This window comes from Oncorhynchus keta, chromosome 27, assembly GCF_023373465.1.
Source record: "Oncorhynchus keta strain PuntledgeMale-10-30-2019 chromosome 27, Oket_V2, whole genome shotgun sequence".
NCBI lineage: Eukaryota > Metazoa > Chordata > Actinopteri > Salmoniformes > Salmonidae > Oncorhynchus > Oncorhynchus keta.
In genome coordinates this window covers 33,588,815-33,611,614 of record NC_068447.1, presented here as the reverse complement: position 1 = coordinate 33,611,614, position 22,800 = coordinate 33,588,815, and the positions used below count along the sequence as shown (strand labels likewise).

The 22,800-nt window shown below is 43.7% G+C and overlaps 1 protein-coding gene across 4 annotated transcripts in view; it reads right to left on the bottom strand.

The window, feature by feature from the left end:
- Positions 1–73: 73 nt before the first annotated feature.
- The window catches only part of LOC118360309 (signal peptide, CUB and EGF-like domain-containing protein 3), a 151,819-nt gene continuing 129,092 nt past the window's right edge, over positions 74–22,800 (bottom strand). For 2 of the 4 annotated variants that reach the window (XM_052482193.1, XM_052482191.1), the window contains 14 exons: positions 17,541–17,657; positions 14,298–14,420; positions 9,337–9,450; positions 9,110–9,205; positions 7,101–7,253; positions 6,373–6,534; positions 5,888–6,091; positions 5,403–5,564; positions 5,080–5,247; positions 4,645–4,806; positions 4,146–4,343; positions 3,807–3,959; positions 3,617–3,696; positions 74–3,472 (listed from right to left, as the gene is read on the bottom strand). In XM_052482193.1, coding sequence (XP_052338153.1) covers positions 3,320–3,472; positions 3,617–3,696; positions 3,807–3,959; positions 4,146–4,343; positions 4,645–4,806; positions 5,080–5,247; positions 5,403–5,564; positions 5,888–6,091; positions 6,373–6,534; positions 7,101–7,253; positions 9,110–9,205; positions 9,337–9,450; positions 14,298–14,420; positions 17,541–17,657 — 2,045 coding nt within the window. In that variant the 3' untranslated portion in view covers positions 74–3,319. The remainder of the gene's footprint in view (positions 3,473–3,616; positions 3,697–3,806; positions 3,960–4,145; positions 4,344–4,644; positions 4,807–5,079; positions 5,248–5,402; positions 5,565–5,887; positions 6,092–6,372; positions 6,535–7,100; positions 7,254–9,109; positions 9,206–9,336; positions 9,451–14,297; positions 14,421–17,540; positions 17,658–22,800) is intronic. The other 2 variants (XM_052482192.1, XM_052482195.1) reach the window with 1 other exon arrangement.

Sequence of the window (22,800 nt, the reverse complement as noted above, 5' to 3'; positions counted from 1 at the left end):
ATGTCCTCAGTCTCATAAACATCTTTAAGGAAAAGGGATACCTTAAGACATCAAATAATATTAGAAATGAAACTCAATTACAGTATGTTTATTTTGATAAGTGTTTTCATTTCACCTCTGTACATACTCTTTATTTTTTTACTTATTTTGTAATTTTTTTTGACAGTTGATAAAGTTACATGTACGTGTGCATCTTCATCTTTATGGGTTGAACACAGTGAATGAGCATTTTAAAGAACAAACGAGAGCTACAAGAAATGTAAGAACACCAATTCCATTCATTTAAAAAGACAATACAAAATCCAGACATTTTTACATGAGAAATAACAATTTTCAAGTGCAAATACCATTATCAACTCTATGATACATCATAGCAAACGCATGTTTAAAAAAAAATGCTACAAAACAGAAACATCTGACGTGTTCAGGTTGCAGGGACAGGGAGGAAGATGAAAGAGGGAGGGAATTGTGAGTTGGGGTAGGTGGGAGCAGTGAGCGCTATTGACATCGAAATGCTTTAGAGAAAAAAAACTGGATGATATAAATAGTAATGGCAACTTAAGACAACCGTATATGTAGCTCAGCTTTTTTTTGGGAAACATTCAACGGGATACAGATATGGCATTATGTGTGATTTGTATTAAACAGTATCTCTGGTCTGCAAGGCCAGACCACTCTTGTCTTACAATTTAGCAATGTGGTCAAAATCCCTTTCCCTTATCCAGAAGCACATGTACACTATACTATCTAAAGGTTGTGTACAGTAGCCTGTACTGTTTCCACTGTTTATTTTCTCTTTTATATACAACAAAAACTGAAAAAGGGAAATCCATATGATCTTTATGAGCGGTAATATATTTATTTGTCTTCAATGAGGGTTTGAGAGTGTTGAGGGGAATACTTGTAATCATTGTCATTAGCTTTTACATTGACAATGCAATTGTTAGCAATAATTCAATTGCAATATTATTGTATTGATCAACTATATTGGCATTTCAACATTATTGTAGTGGGATGCTGAACTTTATTCACAACCCTAATGTCAGTCACAATTTTGTTTTAAGAAATCCAAGAATATGTTCTCAATATGTGTTGGCAGATTAAAACATTGTTTTTTAGTATTTCTCTGGACACAGAGAGAGGAGTAACACAATGGAGACTTAATTCATTGCACTTATACAACAAAGGTAGGATGACAGGCTCTAGATCTAGTGCACAAGATAATAACTTGGCCTGCCGTGCGGACAGTCTTTGGAAGAGCTGGTCTTATTGGGACAGAATCTGACATGGGCGTTTGGGAAGGGGACTGGGGTGGGGTACTTGGATTAGGGAGAGGGTGAAGAGGACATGGGTGGAAAATAGTTTGGGGTCCTGCTCAAGATAATTAGGATTAAAAGGATTCAATCCCCGTCTAATTTATTTTCATTATTTACAAGATTGAAAGAAAAATTCAATAAAATGGGTTGGTAGGCCATGGATGAAGAGACAAATGTGATGTGACTATCATTTACATGAGGACAGGTGGTCAAATTATATTTATACTTATGATGCATCTCTCTCAATTTTATTTTATATTAAAGCAGGGGTGTCAAACATACGGCCCGTGAGGAGGTCCAATAAGGCCCGCGGGTGGTTTGAGTAAAACAATAAAAACTTAAGAGTTCAAACAATTTCAAAATTCCTTAACTGATTGACAGCAAGGAAATATTGTTTTAAATTCAATGCGGCCCTCCGGACCTTGTTGAAGACTGAATGCGGCCCCCGGAGCAAAATGAGTTTGACACCCCTGTATTAAAGCAATGGACTATTAGTGTGATGCGAGGTCAGAAAACACCAGAAAAAGGACTTGAGATTGAAGAATTAAAGTGACCTTTTTAAAAGAAGCAGCAAATGTATGTCCCTCAAAGACATTTCTCTGTCTCTCTCTCTCTCAGAGTCATGTCCCTCAAAGACATTTCTCTGTCTCTCTCTCACACAGAGTCGTGTCCCTCAAAGACATTTCTCTGTCTCTCTCTCACAGAGTCGTGTCCCTCAAAGACATTTCTCTGTCTCTCTCTCTCACAGAGTCGTGTCCCTCAAAGACATTTCTCTGTCTCTCTCTCTCAGAGTCGTGTCCCTCAAAGACATTTCTCTGTCTCTCTCTCTCTCAGAGTCGTGTCCCTCAAAGACATTTCTCTGTCTCTCTCTCTCACAGAGTCGTGTCCCTCAAAGACTTTTCTCTGTCTCTCTCTCACAGAGTCGTGTCCAACAAAGACATTGTCTGTATCACAGAGGCGTGTCCCTTAATTAAGATGTCTCTCTGTCTCTCCCTCACCAGTCATGGTCCACAGAGACATAGAGACATTTCTCTGTCTCTCTCCTGTGGCTTTCACAAATCTAGTTTTCTATTTATTTTCCAAAATGTCCATCACGTTCTGGAAAAAATGATAAACTACATTGTATACGCTTTGTTAAGTTAACTTGGATATAGAATAACAGAAAATGTCTGAACGTAGGTAACAGACAGTTATACAATCTGGACAGAAGAAAAAAACATAGAATAACTGTTTTAACAGTAATACCTTAACAAGAAGTTGCTCTAAGAGCTCAAATATAGTAAGGCTTTGAATGTTGTGGAATGTAACTATGACATGAAACTGACAGGTCCTTCTCCTTGAGGATTGTTCATGGAGGATATAGATCTACAAAAGGTTATACATTTATCGAAACAGACTCGTCCTGGAATGGATTGAGCTGAAGCTGGAACTCAAGTGAAAGACTATTTATTAAAGCACATTTACGATAACTCAGTTCCAGCTCTAAACACACGTGACAAACATATTACCCTTGTAACATCCTTCTTCTTGTCTGACATAAATGCCACTACCGTTGTCCATTTTGTCAACACAGACTTAACATGCGTCATCTGAAATACGCACACATCCTTCGCATTGGGGATTGCTGTGAAAATGACATACAAGGTCATATATGCTAATAGAAACAGCAAAAAAACTAAGACACCAACATATTGTAGTGGTGATAAATATTCAGAAAGAAGAGATGAGAAAGACAGCCTGTACTGTACTTTGACTCAAGTTGGTTGACTTCATGGACTGCATGGTTTTGGAGGAAATGAAATGGCTTAAAACCAAACAGACGAAGAAGATCAACATGTGGGACTGCATAGTGAAGTGTGTCGTCAAAGCCTCTACAGTATGAAAAAATAGAAGAAAAAAATAGTTATTTTGGTCAACTTGTTTAAAGTCCTGTGAGAGTTCTGTGTTTGGCCTGTAAGAGGGGGCGGGATCTGGTGCTTTAGGGGGCGGGCTTGGTGTGGCAACTACTTATATGGACGCAAGAAGCCGGAGACTTTGCTGCTTATGAGGCGTATGAACGAGCGCGGCAGCATCTCGTTGGACTCCCGAGTGGTGTACTTGAAGTAGTTGTTTGGGTGGGCCAGCACGTCGAAGAGAGTTTTAATCAGCTTTTTATCCTGATGGAAAGAAGACAACAACACAGCACACTTATACAATTATATGACAAGTATACAATTATTTATTCAGAAAACACCTGATTTAAACATGAACATGACCCACTAAGGGATGTAATAGTATGTATCTTTGCAGCAGGCACTAACCTTTAGGATTTCTTGATGGTTTTCAGAGGCATAGAGTCTTCCATCCCTGACAATGTCCTCTACAAGCTGTTCATAATCCTCTGTAAATACACAAAAAAACATGATAAATTAAACACCAAACATCTCAAAATCCGAGGACTTACCCACTCTGTTTTATCATTGAGAGTTCATGTGATGGGTGAGAGTTTACCATCGTAGGTGACATAGGGGATCTGGAAGCCTCGGGCACTGTTAGCCTCGTTGGACTTGAAGTTGATCCAGAGTCTGCGGGAGCGGGCGGTGAAGGCGATGGGTCGCTCGTACGTCTGACATGTCTCATAGGTGGTGATGGACGTGGCCGACCCTGGAAGAATGGACATGAAAAACAGAAGATTGACTGAATACTCTTAACTTGGCATATTGGATTGATATTATGGTTGTGGAACACCACACTGAGAGGAGGCTGGTGTGGGGAGGAAGGCTCATAATAATGGCTGGATGAAATGGAATGGTATCAAACACATGAGCTGGGATATATGAGAGTTCTCACAGTTCTTCCTCATAACCAGTACGTCTCCACACTCGTCCTCTGAGGGTAGGAAGATCTCAGGCACCACGATGAGGATCTTGCGCTTGCTGGGCGGGTTGATGTTCCAGATGCATTCCACGTTAGCTGGGTAGTTCCCGGGGTAGTTGGGAGACTCAATGTAACCTGTAAACTCGCCCATCTCTCCTCCGCATTCTCGGTCTAAAATACACATACATACACACACAAGAATACACATTATTAGTGAATCCATCTGAAGCTTTGGAAAGAGAGACAATGTCTAAAAATGAAAAAAAGATGTTCATTTGGCTGGATAAATTAAACATTTTTCAATTAGTCATGTGGGGATTTTGGATACATTTGGATAATTTATGCATACTGTATTTTGAATTTGATATTCTGAGAAAAGGCATGGACCTTTTGAAAGTCCAGAAGTAAAAGATTTTCCCTTTGAAAATGCTTCCTATATACAGATAGCAGGTTTATACAATCAGGCCCTTACTCTTGCACTGAGAGACACTGGTGGCCCCATCAAAGTCTGTAGTGGTGTTGCCAGGACAGGTAATGCAGTAGTTCTGTCTGAACTCTGTCTGGTAGCTGCCCAGAGGGCAACGAATACAGCGGTGCACCGTAGTATTGTAGTAGTGGCCAGGGGAGCACTGAACTGCAGAAAGGAGAGGGATGACACATACACACATTTACAAACCAGATCTGAGATGAAATATTGAACTGATCGCACAGATGTGTGGATCTCTCTTTTCGTGATGTGTGTTTTATCCTATTTTTTTTTTATTTGAATCCCGCGTCCCCACAGAAGGCCTTTTGCCTCTTGGTATGTCATCATAGTACATAAAACTTTGTCCTTAATTGACTTGCCTCGTTAAAGGTTAAATAAAATATAAATAATATGATGTAACTGGTTGGATAAACCACTGACCTTTAACCTCACAGTCATGGAAGGAGCTGGCCCCCTCCCGCTTGGTGCTCAGCCCCCCTCCGCAGGGGAAGCACAGGGTCCGTCCCAGGTCTGGCTGATAGGAGCCATACGGGCATGGCTGGCATGGCTTAAACCCATCACTGGAATAGTACCCAGTGGGGCACTGACCTTGATGTAGACAACAGTGACAATAGACACTTTCAGACAGATAGAGATGTACAGTACCCTGTGCTACACTCCGCCATAGTCTATTGCACAATGTTTGCTCATGCAGACATACGTATGGAGATTAGTGCGCTCTGCCATCAGGGGTGTGTATGTACCTGCGCAGGAGGAGATGTTGCGTGCCCCGGCAGGTCCATGCCCGTCACTTCCAGGGCACAGGTCACAGGCCAGCTGCCCCTCCCTCTCCTGGAAGGTGCCAGGTGGGCACTGGATGCAGCGCTCCTGTTCCCCATGGTAGTATGATCCCGGCAAACATCTGACTGAGAGAATAGCCATAGGGGCTCTGGTGAGAGACCTATACAGTCCAGTACACACACTAACACCAAAAACTCTTCTTAGCTCCAAACTAACTAGCACAACACATCTCTGGAGATGTTTGTGTATTCAGTATATAAGACTCTAAAACTACATAAATACATAAGAGTCATAAATAGTCATGACAACAGATGTAAATTGATGGTTTATGTCATGACATTGCCTTGACTGTTTATAACATCTGTTATATTAGCATTATAACCGTTTCAGGCAGAGTCTGTTGGTGGTAACTAGTGACAGAGAAAGATGTCTGCCTAACTGGTCTTACCACAGTGTCCGCTATCCTTCTCACGGCCTGGCCCACAGTTCTCATGGCTTGTGGCGACCTGGGGCAGCTTCTGGGCCACCTCGTACTCCAGCCCAGCCACGCGGATCAGGAAACGGTCCTGGTTGATCGACTTCTTCAGGGCTTTGATATACGTCTTCACCTGCTTCTCCATGCGCTGGCGCAGGCAACTCAGGTTACAGCTCCCTATTTGGGAGAAGGGGCAGTACAGGGAAATATTATCTGTAACTGTGCGACCTGATTAATCAATTAAAATATATTTATCAAGCCTTTTTTGCATCAAGTGCTTAACCTGGCCCAGACCCACAACGAACAAGCAAGTGCTTAACCTGGCCCAGACCCACAAAGAACAAGCAAGTGCTTAACCTGGCCCAGACCCACAAAGAACAAGCCGCAGCATGGTGGCAAGTAGGCATATCAAAGAGGACATCTTGTAAATCCCAGTAATTGTGTCCAGACTGACTGACCTGTGGTGTCCCCTGGCTTGACTTCCGCCTCCAACTCAAGGGTGATGCGTGTCACTTCCTTATTGGTGGGGTTGCGGGCACGGCGCCCTTTGGACTTCTTGGTGGAGTCACATTTGAGGTTGACAAACGTCACCAGGCAGTTATTGCAGGGCTGTCCACCTCCTAGAGGCATAAACATTACCTTGTGTCAGGAATTTTTAGGTCTTTCATGGGTTAGTTAGGGGTGGCAGCACTGGTTTGGGAACAACAGCAAATTAGACAGATTATTGGCTTCAAGACACAAGACACAATCACAAGACACAATCACAAGACACAAGACACAATCACAAGACACAATCACAAGACACAAGACACAATCACAAGACACAATCACAAGACACAATCACAAGACACAATCACAAGACACAAGACACAAGACACAATCACAAGACACAATCACAAGACACAATCACAAGACACAAGACACAAGACACAATCACAAGACACAATCACAAGACACAATCACAAGACACAATCACAAGACACAAGACACAATCACAAGACACAAGACACAATCACAAGACACAATCACAAGACACAATCACAAGACACAATCACAGTGACAGTTGTACACTATGTAGTGTACATAACAGCCTACAAACCCCCAAATGTGCTGCTTGATATGCACATACTGAATATGAGACATACAGAGAAAAAGAATGCAGGTCTTTTTGTAAGGCCATCATTACCAAGGTCTGGCATGTAGGCCGGATGTGGCCCCTCACCTGGCCCCAGCGCTCGGCCCCTGTCCTCGGCCCGGCCTGTCAGCTTGGGGTGCAGGTGGCACTTGGCATCTTTGATCTTGAAAGAGGCAGTCTGCTTCACTGGAGGTGCGCCTGTCTCTATAGGTAAACAGAACAGTGTAGGTGGATGGGTGTAAAGAAGGATTCCACTAGAACAGAACCATTCAATCCATGAAACAGTGGCAAAGATGGGAACAATATACAAATACATTGATGCTGACCACAACCTTAACCTTAACTCCAGATGTAACCCTTTCCCTAACCCTAACTCCAGATGTAACCCTATCCCTAACCCTAACTCCAGATGTAACCCTAACCCTAACTCCAGATGTAACCCTATCCCTAACTCCAGATGTAACCCTATCCCTAACCCTAACTCCAGATGTAACCCTAACCCTAACTCCAGATGTAACCCTATCCCTAACTCCAGATGTAACCCTATCCCTAACTCCAGATGTAACCCTATCCCTAACCCTAACTCCAGATGTAACCCTATCCCTAACTCCAGATGTAACCCTATCCCTAACCCTAACTCCAGATGTAACCCTTTCCCTAACCCTAACTCCAGATGTAACCCTATCCCTAACTCCAGATGTAACCTTATCCCTAACTCCAGATGTAACCCTATCCCTAACTCCAGATGTAACCCTAATCCTAACTCCATATGTAACCCTCATCCTAACTCCAGATATAACTATATCCCTAACTCCAGATGTAACTTTATCCCTAACTCCAGATGTAACCCTATCCCTAACTCCAGATGTAACCCTAATCCTAACTCCAGATATAACCCTAATCCTAACTCCAGATATAACCCTAATCCTAACTCCAGATATAACCCTAATCCTAACTCCAGATATAACCCTAACCTTAACTCCAGATGTAACCCTATCCCTAACTCCAGATGTAACCCTATCCCTAATCCTAACTCCAGATGTAACCCTATCCCTAACTCCAGATGTAACCCTAACCCTAACTCCAGATGTATCCCTAACTCCAGATGTAACCTTATCCCTAACTCCAGATGTAACCCTAATCCTAACTCCAGATATAACCCTAATCCTAACTCCAGATGTAACCCTAATCATAACTCCAGATATAACCCTAATCCTAACTCCAGATGTAACCCTAATCCTAACTCCAGATATAACCCTAACCTTAACTCCAGATGTAACCCTATCCCTAACTCCAGATGTAACCCTATCCCTAATCCTAACTCCAGATGTAACCCTATCCCTAACTCCAGATGTAACCCTAACCCTAACTCCAGATGTATCCCTAACTCCAGATGTAACCCTAATCCTAACTCCAGATATAACCCTAATCCTAACTCCAGATGTAACCCTAACTCCAGATGTAACCCTAACTCCAGATGTAACCCTAATCCTAACTCCAGATATAACCCTAACCCTAACTCCAGATGTAACCCTAACCTCAGATGTAACCATAATCCTAACTCCAGATATAACCCTATCCCTAACTCCAGATGTAACCCTAATCCTAACTCCAGATGTAACCCTAATCCTAACTCCAGATATAACCCTAACCCTAACTCCTGATATAACCCTATCCCTAACTCCAGATGTAACCCTAATCCTAACTCCAGATGTAACCCTAATCCTAACTCCAGATATAACTATATCCCTAACACCAGATGTAACCTTATCCCTAACTCCAGATGTAACCTTATCCCTAACTCCAGATGTAACCCTAATCCTAACTCCAGATATAACCCTAATCCTAACTCCAGATGTAACCCTAATCATAACTCCAGATATAACCCTAATCCTAACTCCAGATGTAACCCTAATCCTAACTCCAGATATAACCCTAATCCTAACTCCAGATATAACCCTAACCCTAACTGCAGATGTAACCCCATCTCTAACCCTAGTTCCAGCCACAACCTTCTACCAAAGTCCTAAGAATGAGTCTGAATCTGTGGGACACTGTACCTATGCAGCTCTGACTGCTGCTTGTGTTCAGTCTGGCTGGGGTTTTGCCTCGAAGGATGGGGATGCCACAGCTCATTGTATAGCTGCTGTCAGATTCTGCAAAGGATGAAACATATTGTTACAGCTTCAGTCAGAAGTCATTCAAATCAATAATACCATATCACGTTAGGAGAATAAGAGCTGCAGCAATGTGAATGGACTTGGTTATTGTATGTGGATGTCACTACCTGCCAGATAGTGAGCCTTGGAGGCGCAGGTGAGGGAGCAGCTCTCTTTCTTGCCCGTTTTACTGCAGGTCAGAGTGGTCTTGGGAGCTAGGCCAGGCAGACATTTCACCAGCTCTGGATGAACATAAAAACAACATCACACAATCATACACTACTCTATAAAGTTGCAATATGCAGAAATTGCTCCGCCATTTCTTGGTTGCTAACATTCTAATAGTTTGCCTAATTTCAGCTTATGTGACAAAACAAGCATAGTGGAGAGTATCAGTGTACCATCTAAACAGCTGTGAAATATATTTTCAATAACCAAAAATATTGGATTTTCAGCGGATTGAAGCTGATGTACCAAACCAAAAGTAAAAGATGCAAAAACAAAAAGTTAGAACAGGAATCATAGAAATAGCGTGTACAGAACAGATCTACCGCTTCTTAGACTTGCTTTCAATGAGAATGACATATCTATAACTCATATTTCTATGTGAATAGAAAATGACACAATACAGCCTTAATTACAGGGTTTGAGTTACATCTGGAGTTAGGGTTAGGGATAGGGTTATATCTGGAGTTAGGGAAAGGGTTACATCTGGAGTTAGGGTTAGGGATAGGGTTATATCTGGAGTTAGGTTTAGGCATACATCTGGAGTTAGGGTTAGGGTTACATCTGGAGTTAGGGTTAGGGTTACATCTGGAGTTAGGGTTACATCTGGAGTTAGGATTAGGCATACATCTGGAGTTAGGGTTACATCTGGAGTTAGGGTTACATCTGGAGTTAGGATTAGCAATAGAGTTACAGGCAGCAGGCTGTTAGCCAGACTGCCAGCTTAGTGGAGACTGCCACTAGCACAGTCGGTGTAGTCAGCTCAGCTATCCCCATTGAGACTGTGTCTGTGCCTCGACCTAGATTGGGCAAAACTAAACATGGAGGTGTTCGCTTTAGCAATCTCACTGGAATAAAGACCTCCTCCATTCCTGTCATTATTGAAAGAGATTGTAATATCTCACATCTCAAAATAGGGCTACTTAATGTTAGATCCATCACTTCCAAGGCAGTTATAGTCAATTAACTAATCACTGATCATAATCTTGATGTGATTGGCCTGACTGAAACATGGCTTAAGCCTGATGTATTTACTGTGTTAAATGAGGCCTCTCCTCCTGGTTACAATAACCCCCGTGCATCCCGCAAAGGCGGAGGTGTTGCTAACATTTATGATAGCAAATTTCAATATACAAAAAAGGCTGCGTTTTCGTCTTTTGAGCTTCTAGTCATGAAATCTATACAGCCTACTCTTATAGCTACCGTTTACAGGCCTCCTGGGCCGTATGCAGCGTTCCACACTGAGTTCCCTAAATTCCTATCGGACCTCGTAGTCATGGCAGACAATATTCACGTTTTTTGTGACTTTAATATTCACATGGAAAAGTCCACAGACCCACTCCAAAAGGCTTTCGGAGCCATACTCGACTCATTGAGTTATGTCCGACATGTCTCCGGACCTACTCGCTGCCACAGTCATACTCTGGACCTAGTTTTGTCCCGTGGAATAAATATTGTGGATCTTAATGTTTTTCCTCATAATCCTGGCTATCGGACCACCATTTTATTACGTTTGCAATCGCAACAAATAATCTGCTCAGACCCCAACCAAGGATCATCAAAAGCCGTGCTATAAATTCTCGGACAACCCAAAGATTCCTAGATGCCCTTCCAGACTCCCTCTACCTACCCAAGGACGCCAGAGTACAACATTTGGTTAACCACCCAACTGAGGAACTAAATTTAACCTTGCGTAATACCTAAGATGCAGTCACATCCCTAAAAACAAAAAACATTTGTCATAAGAAACTAGCTCCCTGGTATACAGAAAATACCCGAGCCCTGAAGCAAGATTCCAGAAAATTGGAACGGAAATGGCGCCAAACCAAACTGGAAGTCTTCCAATTGGCTTGGAAAGACAGTACCGTGCAGTATCGAAGAGCCCTCACTTCTGCTAGATCATCCTATTTATCCAACTTAATTGAGGAGAGTAAGAACAATCCCACATGTATTTTTGATACTGTCGCAAAGCTAACTAAAATGCAGCATTCCCCAAGAGAGGATGGCTTTCACTTCAGCAGTGATAAATTCATGAACTTCTTTGACGGAAAGATCATGATCATTAGAAAGCAAATTACGGACTCCTCTTTAAATCTGCGTATTTCTCCAAAGCTCAGTAGTCCTGAGTCTGCACAACACTGCAGGACCTCGGATCAAGGGAGACACTCAAGTTTTTTAATACTATATCTCTAGACACATTGATGAAAATAATTATGGCCTCTAAACCTTCAAGCTGCATACTGGACGGATATTCCAACTAAGCTACTGAAAGAGCTGCTTCCTGTGCTTGGCTCTCCTATGTTGAACAAAATAAATGTCTCCCTATCCACCGGATGTGTACCGAACTCACTAAAAGTGGCAGTAATAAAGTCTCCCTTGAAGAAGCCAAACCTTGACCCAGAAAATATGAAAAACTATCGGCCTATATATCGAATCTCCCATTCCTCTCAACATTTTTTGAAAAAGCTGTTGCGCAGCAACTCCCTGCCTTCCTGACGACAAACAATGTAGTATACAAACCGCTTCAGTCTGGTTTTAGACCCCATCATAGCACTGAGACTGCACTTGTGAAGGTGGTAAATTACCTTTTAATGGCATCAGACCAAGGCTCTGCATCTGTCCTCGTGCTCCTAGACCTTAGTGCTGCTTTTGATACCATCGATCACCACATTCTTTTGGAGAGATTGGAAACCAAATTGGTCTACACGGACAAGTTCAGGCCTGGCTTAGATCTTATCTGTCGGAAAGATATCAGTTTGTCTCTGTGGATGGTTTGTCCTCTGACAAATCAACTGTAAATGTTGGTGTTCCTCAAGGTTCCATTTTAGGACCACTATTGTTTTCACTATATATTTTACCACTTGGTCACAATATTAACTTTCACTGCATTACCAGATGATACACATTTGTACATTTCGATGAAACATGGTAAAGCCCCAAAATTGCCATCCCTGGAAGCCTGTGTTTCAGACATAAGGAAGTGGATGGCGGCAAATGTTTTACTTTTAAACTTGGACAAAACAGAGATGCTAGTTCTAGGTCCCAAGAAACAAAGAGATCTTCTGTCGGATCGGACAATTAATCTTGATGGTTATACAGTCATCTCAAATAAAACTGTGAAGGACCTCAGCCTTACTCTGGACCCTGATCTCTCTTTTGACGAACATACCAAGACTGTTTCAAGAACAGCTTTTTGCCATTCACGTAACATTACAAAAATCAGAAACTTTCTGTCTAAAAATGATAAAGAAAAATCTATTCATGCATTTGTCGCTTCTAGATTAGACTACTGCAATGCTCTACTTTCCGGCTACCCGGATAATGCACTAAATAAACTTCAGTTAGTGCTAAACACGGAAGCTAGAATCTTGACTAGAGCCAAAAAATGTGATGATATTACTCCAGTGCTAGCCTCTCTACACTGGCTTCCTGTTAAGGCAAGGGCTGATTTCAAGGTTTAACTGCTAACCTACAAAGCATTACATGAGCTTGCTCCTACCTATCTTTCCAATTTGGTCCTGCCATATATTTGTTTTTATTCAACCTTTATTGAACTAGGCAAGTCAGTTAAGAACAAATTCTTATTTACAATGACTGCCTTGTTCAGGGGCAGTACGACAGATTTTTACCTTGTCAGCTTGAGGATTTGATCCAGCAATCTTTCGGGTTTCTGGCCAAATGCTATAACCACTAGGCTATGGTCACAAGATGCAGGCCTCCATATTGTCCCTAGAATTTCTAAGCAAACAGCTGGAGCCAGGGATTTCTCCTATAGAGCTCCATTCTTATGGAATGGTCTGCCTATCCATGTGAGAGAAGCAGACTTGGTCTCAACCTTTAAGAAGACTTATCTCTTCAGTAGGTCCTATTGAGTGTAGGCTGGCCCAGGGTTGTGAAGATGAGCGGAAAGGCACTGGAGCAATGAACCACCCTTGCTGTCTCTGCCTGGCCGGTTCCCCTCTCTCCACTGGGATTCTCTGCCTCTAACCCTATTACGGGGGCAGAGTCACTGGCTTACTGGTGCTCTTCCATGCCGTCCCTAGGAATGGTGCGTCACTTGAGTGGGCTGAGTCACTAACTTGATCTTCCTGTCCGGTTTGGCGCCCCCTTCGGGTTCATGCCGTGGGGAGATCTTTGTGGGCTATACTCAGCCTTGTCTCAGTTTTTGGCTGTAAGTTGGTGGTTGAAGATATCCCTCTAGTGGTGTGGGGGCTGTGCATTAGCAAAGTGGGTGGACTACCTGGCCTGATGACTCCTTGCGGTCCCCAGTCCACCTGGTCATGCTGCTGCTCCAGTTTCAACTGTTCTGCTTGCGGCTATGGAACCCTGACCTGTTCACCAGACGTGCTACCTTGTCCCGGACCTGCTGTTTTCGACTCTCTCTCTCTCTACCACACCTGCTGTCTCTAACTCTGAATGATCAGCTATGAAAAGCCAACTGACATTTACTCCTGAGGTGCTGACCTGCTGCACCCTCTACAACCACTGTGATTATTATTATTTGACCCTGATGGTCATCTATGAACATTTGAACATCTTGGCCATGTTCTGTTATGATCTCCACCTGGCACAGCCAGAAGAGGACTGGCCACCCCTCAGAGCTTGGTTCCTCTTTAGGTTTCTTCCTAGGGTCCTGGCTTTCTAGGGAGTTATTCCTAGCCACCGTGCTTCTACGTCTGCATTGTTTGCTGTTTGGGGTTTTAGGCTGGGTTTCTGTATAGCACTTTGTGACATCGGCTGATGTAAAAAGGGCTTCATAAATACATTTGATTGATTGATTGACCATCCTTTCCATTACTTGGAACCAAATCACACAATGTATGTTTCAATCTTCTGACCACTGGGTGGCAGTGTTGTTACATACCAATGCAGTCCTTCTTGTTCCAGTGAAGCTTGTATCCAGGTGGACAGGTACACTCGTAGCTGCCCTGAGTGTTTACACAGCCATATTTACATCCACCGCGGTTTATACTGCACTCATCAATATCTGCAAAGGGAAGAAGACAGTTATGACCATGTATGTCTAGACACAGAGTCTAACACACTCATTTACATTTTAGCAGATACTTATCCAGAGCGACTTGGGTTAAGTGCCTTGCTCAAGACATATTTTTTACCTAGTCAGCTTAGGGATTCAAACCATCGATCTTTCAGTTATTGACACAATACTCTTAAACGCTAGGCTACCTGCTGCCCCACACTCATATGAGTGGAAATCCAAAACACACCAAACGCATAGACATATGCACTCACTCACTCACTCACTCACTCACTCACTCACTCACTCACTCACTCACTCACTCACTCACTCACTCACTCACTCACTCACTCACTCACTCACTCACTCACTCACTCACTCACTCACTCACTCACTCAGTAAACCTGGTTGCAAGAGAAGAAATAACATCAATATAACTGAGCTATCATGATAGATGAGAGAATAATTGAAAGAAACAAACGAGAATGTGTTCTGACAGCTGCAAATGAACAGAGTTTCTGTGAAGTCAATTCTACTGTCAGTGATCACTTCTACAGAAGATGAATGTGTGTTTTGGTAAACCAGGCTGATTGCTCATTTGAAGTCTAATCCAGGGCATGTGATATCACTGCTATGCATTTCCCCTTAGTCGAAACTTCAACTTCTCTTCCCCCAAAGCTCACTCTCGTTGGGAAGAATAACATTTGGAGGGACTTTGCAGAGCCAGATAGGAGTAAATTATAATCACTTTTTAACACACAGAAACCAAAACCACTCAAACCATACAGGAACCAGATGGAGGTTGCCTAGGAACCCAGACAGAAAATTACTTTATTAGTGTGATGAGGGGGACAAGGCAAGGCAGTGTGGCTCGGGGCTGAGCGCTCAGCCAGGCTAAGTGACAGGGACACCAGCAGAGGAACACAGATAATGACAGTGATTGATGATGTGGCCTGCAGATAGAAAATGTTCTGTACGGTGTGAATAAAAACAGCCTGCGAGCCTCCAGTGCTCTGTCCCGCCATGGAGATGATGACTTCATCAAGAGCGTTTGGCTGGTGTTGAGTTGCCAGCTCCGCTCAATGCAAAGGAGATACATCCGTCTGTCAAACAACTTGTCTGAAGTCTAACCTTCATGTTGAAGAACTCCATTTAAATAATAGAGAGCGGGAGATGGAGAGAGAATCTCTTCTCTATGCCAAGCAAAGTTTATTTTTTTCCTCTTATTCTTCTCAAGCTTGAAATGTGAATAGACTTTTGAGTATGCTTTTATCAAGCCATCTCTAGAGCTGGCTCTGTCTGTTTCTGTTTCAGCATCCTCAGAGGAAATCAACTCATGTATCCCAGAGGCCAATGTAGGACGGGAACATAAGGGGGGAGAGTCAAAGAGAGAAGTAAAAGACTTTCAGATTGGCATGCATGCTGACAATTGTATGTGGCTGCTATCATCCGCTGGTGTCGAAGGCATTACTCCAATTCCAGGGGGGGCAAAAAGAAATATGAAAACAAGCTAGCTCAGCCGGCGGCTCTTGCTTTCTTCAATAGACATCAATACCTATCATGTCCCCGACACGCATTCTTCTGCCCCAAACTCCGGTGAGACTGAGAGGCTATAGAATAGGCTAATCAGTTTGACTGTGAAGGTCAACAGTAGACAGACAGCACCACGTCTGTAGAGCATAGATCTAGGGCTCTACAGCATTGATCTAGGGCTGTTAGCTATAATGGGGTACCTTGTCTCAAAGATAGGTTCTTTGGGACCTTTCTTGTCTTCATTAGTCTACTCAATGCTTATCACGTGATTGTAACCGAGTCAGATAGAACATACATACATTGTATCTTAGTGATCAAATATCAACCTAGTTTTATGTAAACAACATATTGATTCATTCAGATGGATTTATCATGTACCAGACAGTAACATCTATCAACTCTCTAGCTAGCGTGCCACCTCATTTCACACCTCTCACTTTAACGCCACAGTGTAATTCTAACGTGATGTTTTCCTAATGGCTTGGAGGAGAACGTCTCAGTCGGGGAAGTCTCTCTCAGATGTCAGCTGAAGCCAGTGATGACAGGCCTCCACACTTTCCTTGACAGCAGGTCGCTGACCTTATAGGGGTTGTTTGGGGTGAGTCCATTGTTAAATTAAGCACCGAGCAGCAGTCTCTGGAGTGTTTGGGAGCTATGCTTCAACTGATAAGCTACGGCGGGGAATATCACAACCCTGCTCACTGCTGTAGAAGAGGAGGTGCAGGGGAAGCAACATAAATCTCAGGGTTATCAAACAGTTCTGATGGGAGAGAAGAGGGAGGGAAGAGTCATTCATCATTAGGAGGACTCTACAATGGCACACAGATACACACACAGCTCTTATGCCAGGCAATTTCCCTGCCCTCTCCAGCCCTCTCACTCACACATATTACCACATTCCATGTCCTGGAAATATGCTATCATAACATTCCTGCCTTGGTAGACTTGTCAAAACGAACAAGAATGGAGAAGAAATAATTGCAACGTGTTTTGTGTGTGTATATAGGCTCTCTCTCTCTCTCTCTCTCTCTCTCTCTCTCTCTCTCTCTCTACACCTCCTCTGAAAGAGGCCCTCAGGCTCTGGAGACAGCAGCAGATTCAGAGTTGTGATACACAGACCATGAAAGGGCCGCTGAAACAGCCTGATGCGCTCAAACGGGTCCCCCTCTCTCTCTGCCCTGCAGATCTGGCACACGCCAGCCGCCTGGAACACGAGGCCTACCTTTATTTCTACCACACTGGAATAGATCAACAACTTTACCACAGGATCATGCACATACCTCTGATAATAATTGTTTGTTTTAGTGCACCAGGTGGAGTCATGTCACTACTCATGTCACAAAAATAAACTCTTCCTTCACCTCGGGATTGCTAGCATTAGACTCAACTGGTCTGGTAAGCAATATGAACTAGGGAGCCATACAAACAGGCTATAAAAAAACAAGTTGCTATAGAAGCTAGCTACAGTAATGATCATGAAGATTCAAGTTATTATGGATAACTTAGCAGGCAGGTGTGGTTTCTAGAGAAAATGAGGTGGACTGTGTGAGTAATGGTGTATAGACACGTTGAGAGGGGGAATAAGTATCACCTCACCTCCACAATGTGCCAGACCGTAGAGAACATAGCCTTTATGACAGAAGCACTGGAAGCTGCCGGGGGAGTTGACGCAGGAATGGTCACACGTCCGGTCAAAAGAACACTCGTCAATGTCTGGGAAGAGGGGAAAATACATAGAGAAGTTCACATTATTCACTTACACAACTTCGCAAAACTCATTTGAGATTTTATAATAGAAAAAAAAATATATATATATATATATGACGACTTGGATTAGAAATAAATTGCAATGGGACACAGCTAAATAAATAAATAATGTTTTTTAAATTGAATACCATTTTGTTTGGTATGAGACATTGGTTACCAGTCTGAGCAGTAGCAAGACGGTTTCACCAACTGATAACAGGAGCTTTGGGCCATTTTTCAATTCCAAAGTTACCTGTAAATCATTTCACTATACCACTTTTTCTTCCACTAAAAAATAACCATTTAATGAAACTCACTATCTCAAATGTCTTATTATTGTGTTCTGAAGCCAAGTGGAAATAATTTGTCTGAGAAGCAGTCCTGCTTATCAAGGAATGTGCTGTAACGTGAGACCAGAGGCGGGTCATGATTCTGTCTGTCTAAAGAATCTCTCCAGTCATCTTCCCTGACCCTGACCCCTGGCCCCCAGGCCCACCACCTTGCACTGGGTGCACGAGAATAACTTCCTGTCTTTGTTGTTACTTCCTCTTATCCTTATTCCCTGCTGGACTTTATCAGATAATTGGAACACCACTGGACTCTCATACATGTACCTCTGATATCACTCTCCATGCCTGTGAATAAAAATGGAGCCCTGACTGAGACCGTTAAAATAATAAGGTGGAGGACATTTGGGTTCGGTAGCCTACTATCCAATGTTTAAATGTCAGCAATTACATATGTCAAGTCCAGACAGCGTCTACAGAGAAGAGAGCTGGGAACTGGAGAGAACGGGGCCTGGAAATTTAATTGGCTAAATTGAAAAGGATAGAAAATGTAGGGAGGTTCCCAGGCATTTCATAGTCTATATTCTCCCCATCCTGAACTTTGTCTTACCTGGCTCTAAGGCACTGTCAGCCCAACATCAAAAAGATGATAATGGTTTGATAGTATACATTACATGGCAATTATAGGAATACTGCTAAAGCTAAAAAATACTGGGTTAACAAGAACAAGAAGGAAGATCTTAACTTTTTCAGCTGCAATATAGGGAGTTTTCTTTCTCTTTTTACCTTCTAGCACAGTGGACATCCCCAAATGTTCATACCTGAGGCGTAATCCCTTATACCATTGAACTCTGTCCAGCCTTGAGAGAGAAGTTACTAGTCTAGGGCTGCGTCACAAATGGCACACTATTTCCTATTTATTGCAGTACTTTTACCCGGGCCCATAGGGCACCATTATATGGGGAATAGGGTGCTATTTGAGACACAGACAAGGAGTTTTGGCAAGCCTCTTGTGAGAATACCTCCAGCCAAAGACGTGGGATTGGGTTGAGATTAAACAACTATTAAGTGATCAGCTTTCAAAAGAGTAGACAGGGTGTCTTCGGTGCTTCAGGAGGAACACCGGGTGATGCTGAAAGTTTCAAAAACCCCTAGAAGGCAACTTGGCATAAAGAGTAGATATTCATCCAGCTAAAGAAGTGGAAGTGATCCCCACTATGTTCACTTTGTGAATGGAATCTTATAGTGTTATTGTTTAACACTGAGAAATGAGAGATGCTGAGCGGTTCGTTTTATTGGTTTATTATTTTGTACCAAAAAAACGCTAACTTTTACTGAGCTCTCAACTCCAAAGTCAAAAATAGAAATGAACTAGAATAATTTGTTTTATTTGAAGGCACTCTTCTGGGATATTGGGATGCAAGCCACCATCTCAGGACTGGTGTTGACTGGGGACATGCTTTGCTGCTGGGACATATTCTATTAATCTCTGATCAATAGGATTCCATGGGAAGAAGCAACCTGCAACGTATTGTACTACACTGTACAAAGCAAGGGATGGGCATGGATGTGTCAGGATGCCTGGGACTACGGTCGTTGTTTACCAGCAGGTACAGTGAGGTATGCAGGGGTTGGCAGGGCTAGAGGCCCATGTACGTGCAAGGGGACACGGGACCAGAGATGAGAGACACACTGAAAGAACAGTGGCTGCTGTTTTTGAATAGAATACAAACAGAAACACCCTCGTCTTGCCCTTCAATCTGAACAATCTTACATTTCTGTAAGTGTGTTATTTATGGGGTGCCAGGCATATCGCCCCTACGGTGTAAGATTGAAAGAGACTGATGAAAAGAAAAAAGGTTTCTTTCGACAATCCTCCTCCGTCGCAGACCCACAGTGTCCCAGACTGGCCTACGACTCACCCCATCACCTCATCTCTTCCCCCCTCAGTTACACAAAATAACACTCCTTCAGAACAAATAGATCTTACAACAATAGAACGGTGAAACAATGCCTGGCCGCGGCTGTTTACACAGAGTAGATAAGGCCTTTATCAGTGATGCTCCTTCTGAGGAAGACCTAGTAGGATCTGATAAGGGCACTCCCACCATGCCCTCATTGGGATCAGCAGGGGATGGGGGAGGACAGGGGGCAGGAAGGGGTAAGGAATGCCTCCAGGCCCTGGACCTGGCCGGGCCAGACATGTCACGTCTTGATTGATGGACCATGCGTGGTCCTCTGTCATCTGGGAAACACTGACTGTTCAAACCAAGATAAAAGGTTGTGAAGTTCAGTTTATATGTCCCAACACTGTACTATGCACTTTCTGTACTGTAGGTCTTTTTTTTTTTTACAGAATGTTACAGCACAGCCACATCTATGATAAGGCAGGACTTCTTTTGATTGAGTTTCTAGCTCTTTTATTCACTCATGACACTGGCTTTAAGTGGGTAGATGAGTGTTATTTGGCTTCATGCTCACCACATTTCCTTCTTCCCTTTTGCACCCCAAACCTCCCAATAACAATGGCCAGCCAGGCCAGATCTCAGCTAGCTGGGATATAGCCCCTGCTCCAGTCACCCAGCGGGGCCTGAGAAAGTGCTGGCCACACACCGCTTAACTAAGAATGAGTATATTGCTGTTGATCTTAGGACATTGTCCACTCAAAAAAAGATATGCATGAAAAACACAGCTAAGAAAAAATGTCCAAGCAGTATATTCAGCCTGTTCTGCTGTGATACTCTGTTGCGCTTGTGGTGGTGCGATGTTTTGTCTGCTATCTGTCTGCTGCATATAAGATGTCACAGTTATTGAGCAAAAGCCAAGTGGCTGGTTCGGTCATGTGGGACTACCTAAACATGATATCTTGAAGGTCAAAACATCTAATTAAAAAATAGGAGGGGGAGGGGAGGAATCACAAGCACTAAAAAGCCAGTAGTCAACTAGAATCACACTATAGACCTGCTGAATCCTATGGCTCCCTTTCATGGCCCACTCAGTCAGTCAGTCAGTCAGTCTGCCACCTACATGTACATGCCACCTACACCTACATGTGGTATAGTGTGGTGTGGTGTCGTGTAGTGTAGTGTGGTGTAGTGTAGTGCAGTGTAGTGTAGTGTAGTGTGGGGTGGTGGTGGTGTGGTGTGGTGTAGCATAGTGTAGGGTGGTGCAGTGTAGTGTGGTGCGGTGTGGTGTAGTGTGGTGTAGTTAACTGTAGTGTAGTGTGGTGTGGTGTGGTGTAGCATAGTGTAGGGTGGTGCAGTGTAGTGTGGTGCGGTGCGGTGTGGTGTAGAGTAGTGTGGTACGGAGTACTGTAGTGTGGTGTGGTGTAGTGTGATGTGGTGTACTGTGGTGTAGTGTAGTGTGGTGTGGTGCAGTGTGGTGTGGTGTAGTGTGGTGTGTTGCAGTGTAGTGTAGTGTAGTGTGGTGTGGGTGTAGTGTAGTTTGGGTGTAGTGTAGTGTGGTGTAGTGTAGTGTGGTGCGGTGTAGTGTAGTGTGGTGTAGTGTGATGTGGGTGTGGGTGTGGGTGTGGGTGTGGTGTGGGTGTAGTGTAGAGTGGTGTGGTGTGGTGTGGTGTGGTGTGGTGGAGTGTAGTGGTGTGGTGGAGTGTAGTGGTGTGCGGTGTGGTGTAGTGTTGTGTGGTGTAATGTGGTGTAGTGTGGTGTGGGTGTAGTGTAGTTTGGGTGTAGTGTAGTGTGGTGTAGTGTAGTGTGGTGCGGTGTAGTGTAGTGTGGTGTAGTGTGATGTGGGTGTGGGTGTGGGTGTGGTGTGGGTGTAGTGTAGAGTGGTGTGGTGTGGTGTGGTGTGGTGTGGTGTGGTGGGGTGGAGTGTAGTGGTGTGGTGGAGTGTAGTGGTGTGCGGTGTGGTGTAGTGTTGTGTGGTGTAATGTGGTGTAGTGTGGGTGTGGGTGTAGTGTGGTGTGGTGCAGTGTAGTGTGGCGTTGTATGGGTGTAGTGTAGTGTGGTGTAGTGTAGTTTTGGTGTGGTGTGGGGCATTGTAGTGTGGTGTGGTGTAGGGTACTGTACTGTAGTGTAGTGTGGTGGGATGTAGTGTGGTGTGGGGTGGTGGTGGTGTGGTGTGGTGTAGCGTAGTGTAGGGTGGTGCAGTGTTGTGTTGTGTAGTGTGGTACGGAGTAGTGTAGTGTGGTGTGGTGTAGTGTGATGTGGTATACTGTGGTGTGGTACAGTGTAGTGTGGTGTGGTGCAGTGTAGTGCGGTGTGGTGTGGTGTAGTGTAGTATGGTGTGGTTTCGTGTGGTGTAGTATAGTGTAGTTTGGTGTAGTGTGGGTGTAGTATGGTGTAGTATAGTGTGGCGTGGTGTAGTGTGGTGTGGTTAACTGTAGTGTGGTGTACTGTAGTGTAGTGTGGTATAGTGTACTGTAGTGTGGTGTAGTGTACTGTACTGTACTGTGGTGTGGTGTGGGTGTAGTGTGGTGTGGTGCAGTGTAGTGTGGTGTGGTGTGGGTGTAGTGTAGTTTGGGTGTAGTGTAGTGTAGTGTGGTGTGGTGTGGTGTAGCGTAGTGTAGGGTGGTGCAGTGTAGTGTAGTGTCGTGCGGTGTAGTGTGATGTGGGTGTGGTGTGGGTGTAGAGTGGTGTGGTGTAGTGTAGTGTGGTGTAGTGTAGTGTGGTGTAGTGCACTGTAGTGTATTGTACTGTAGTGTACTGTAGTGTGGTGTAGTATACTGTAGTGTGGTGTAGTGTAGTGTACTGTAGGGTAGTGAACTGTAGTGTGGTGTCGCGTGGTTTGGTGTAGTGTAGTGGTGTGCGGTGTGGTGTAGTGTTGTGTGGTGTAGTGTGGGTGTCGTGTGGTGTAGTGTAGTGTGG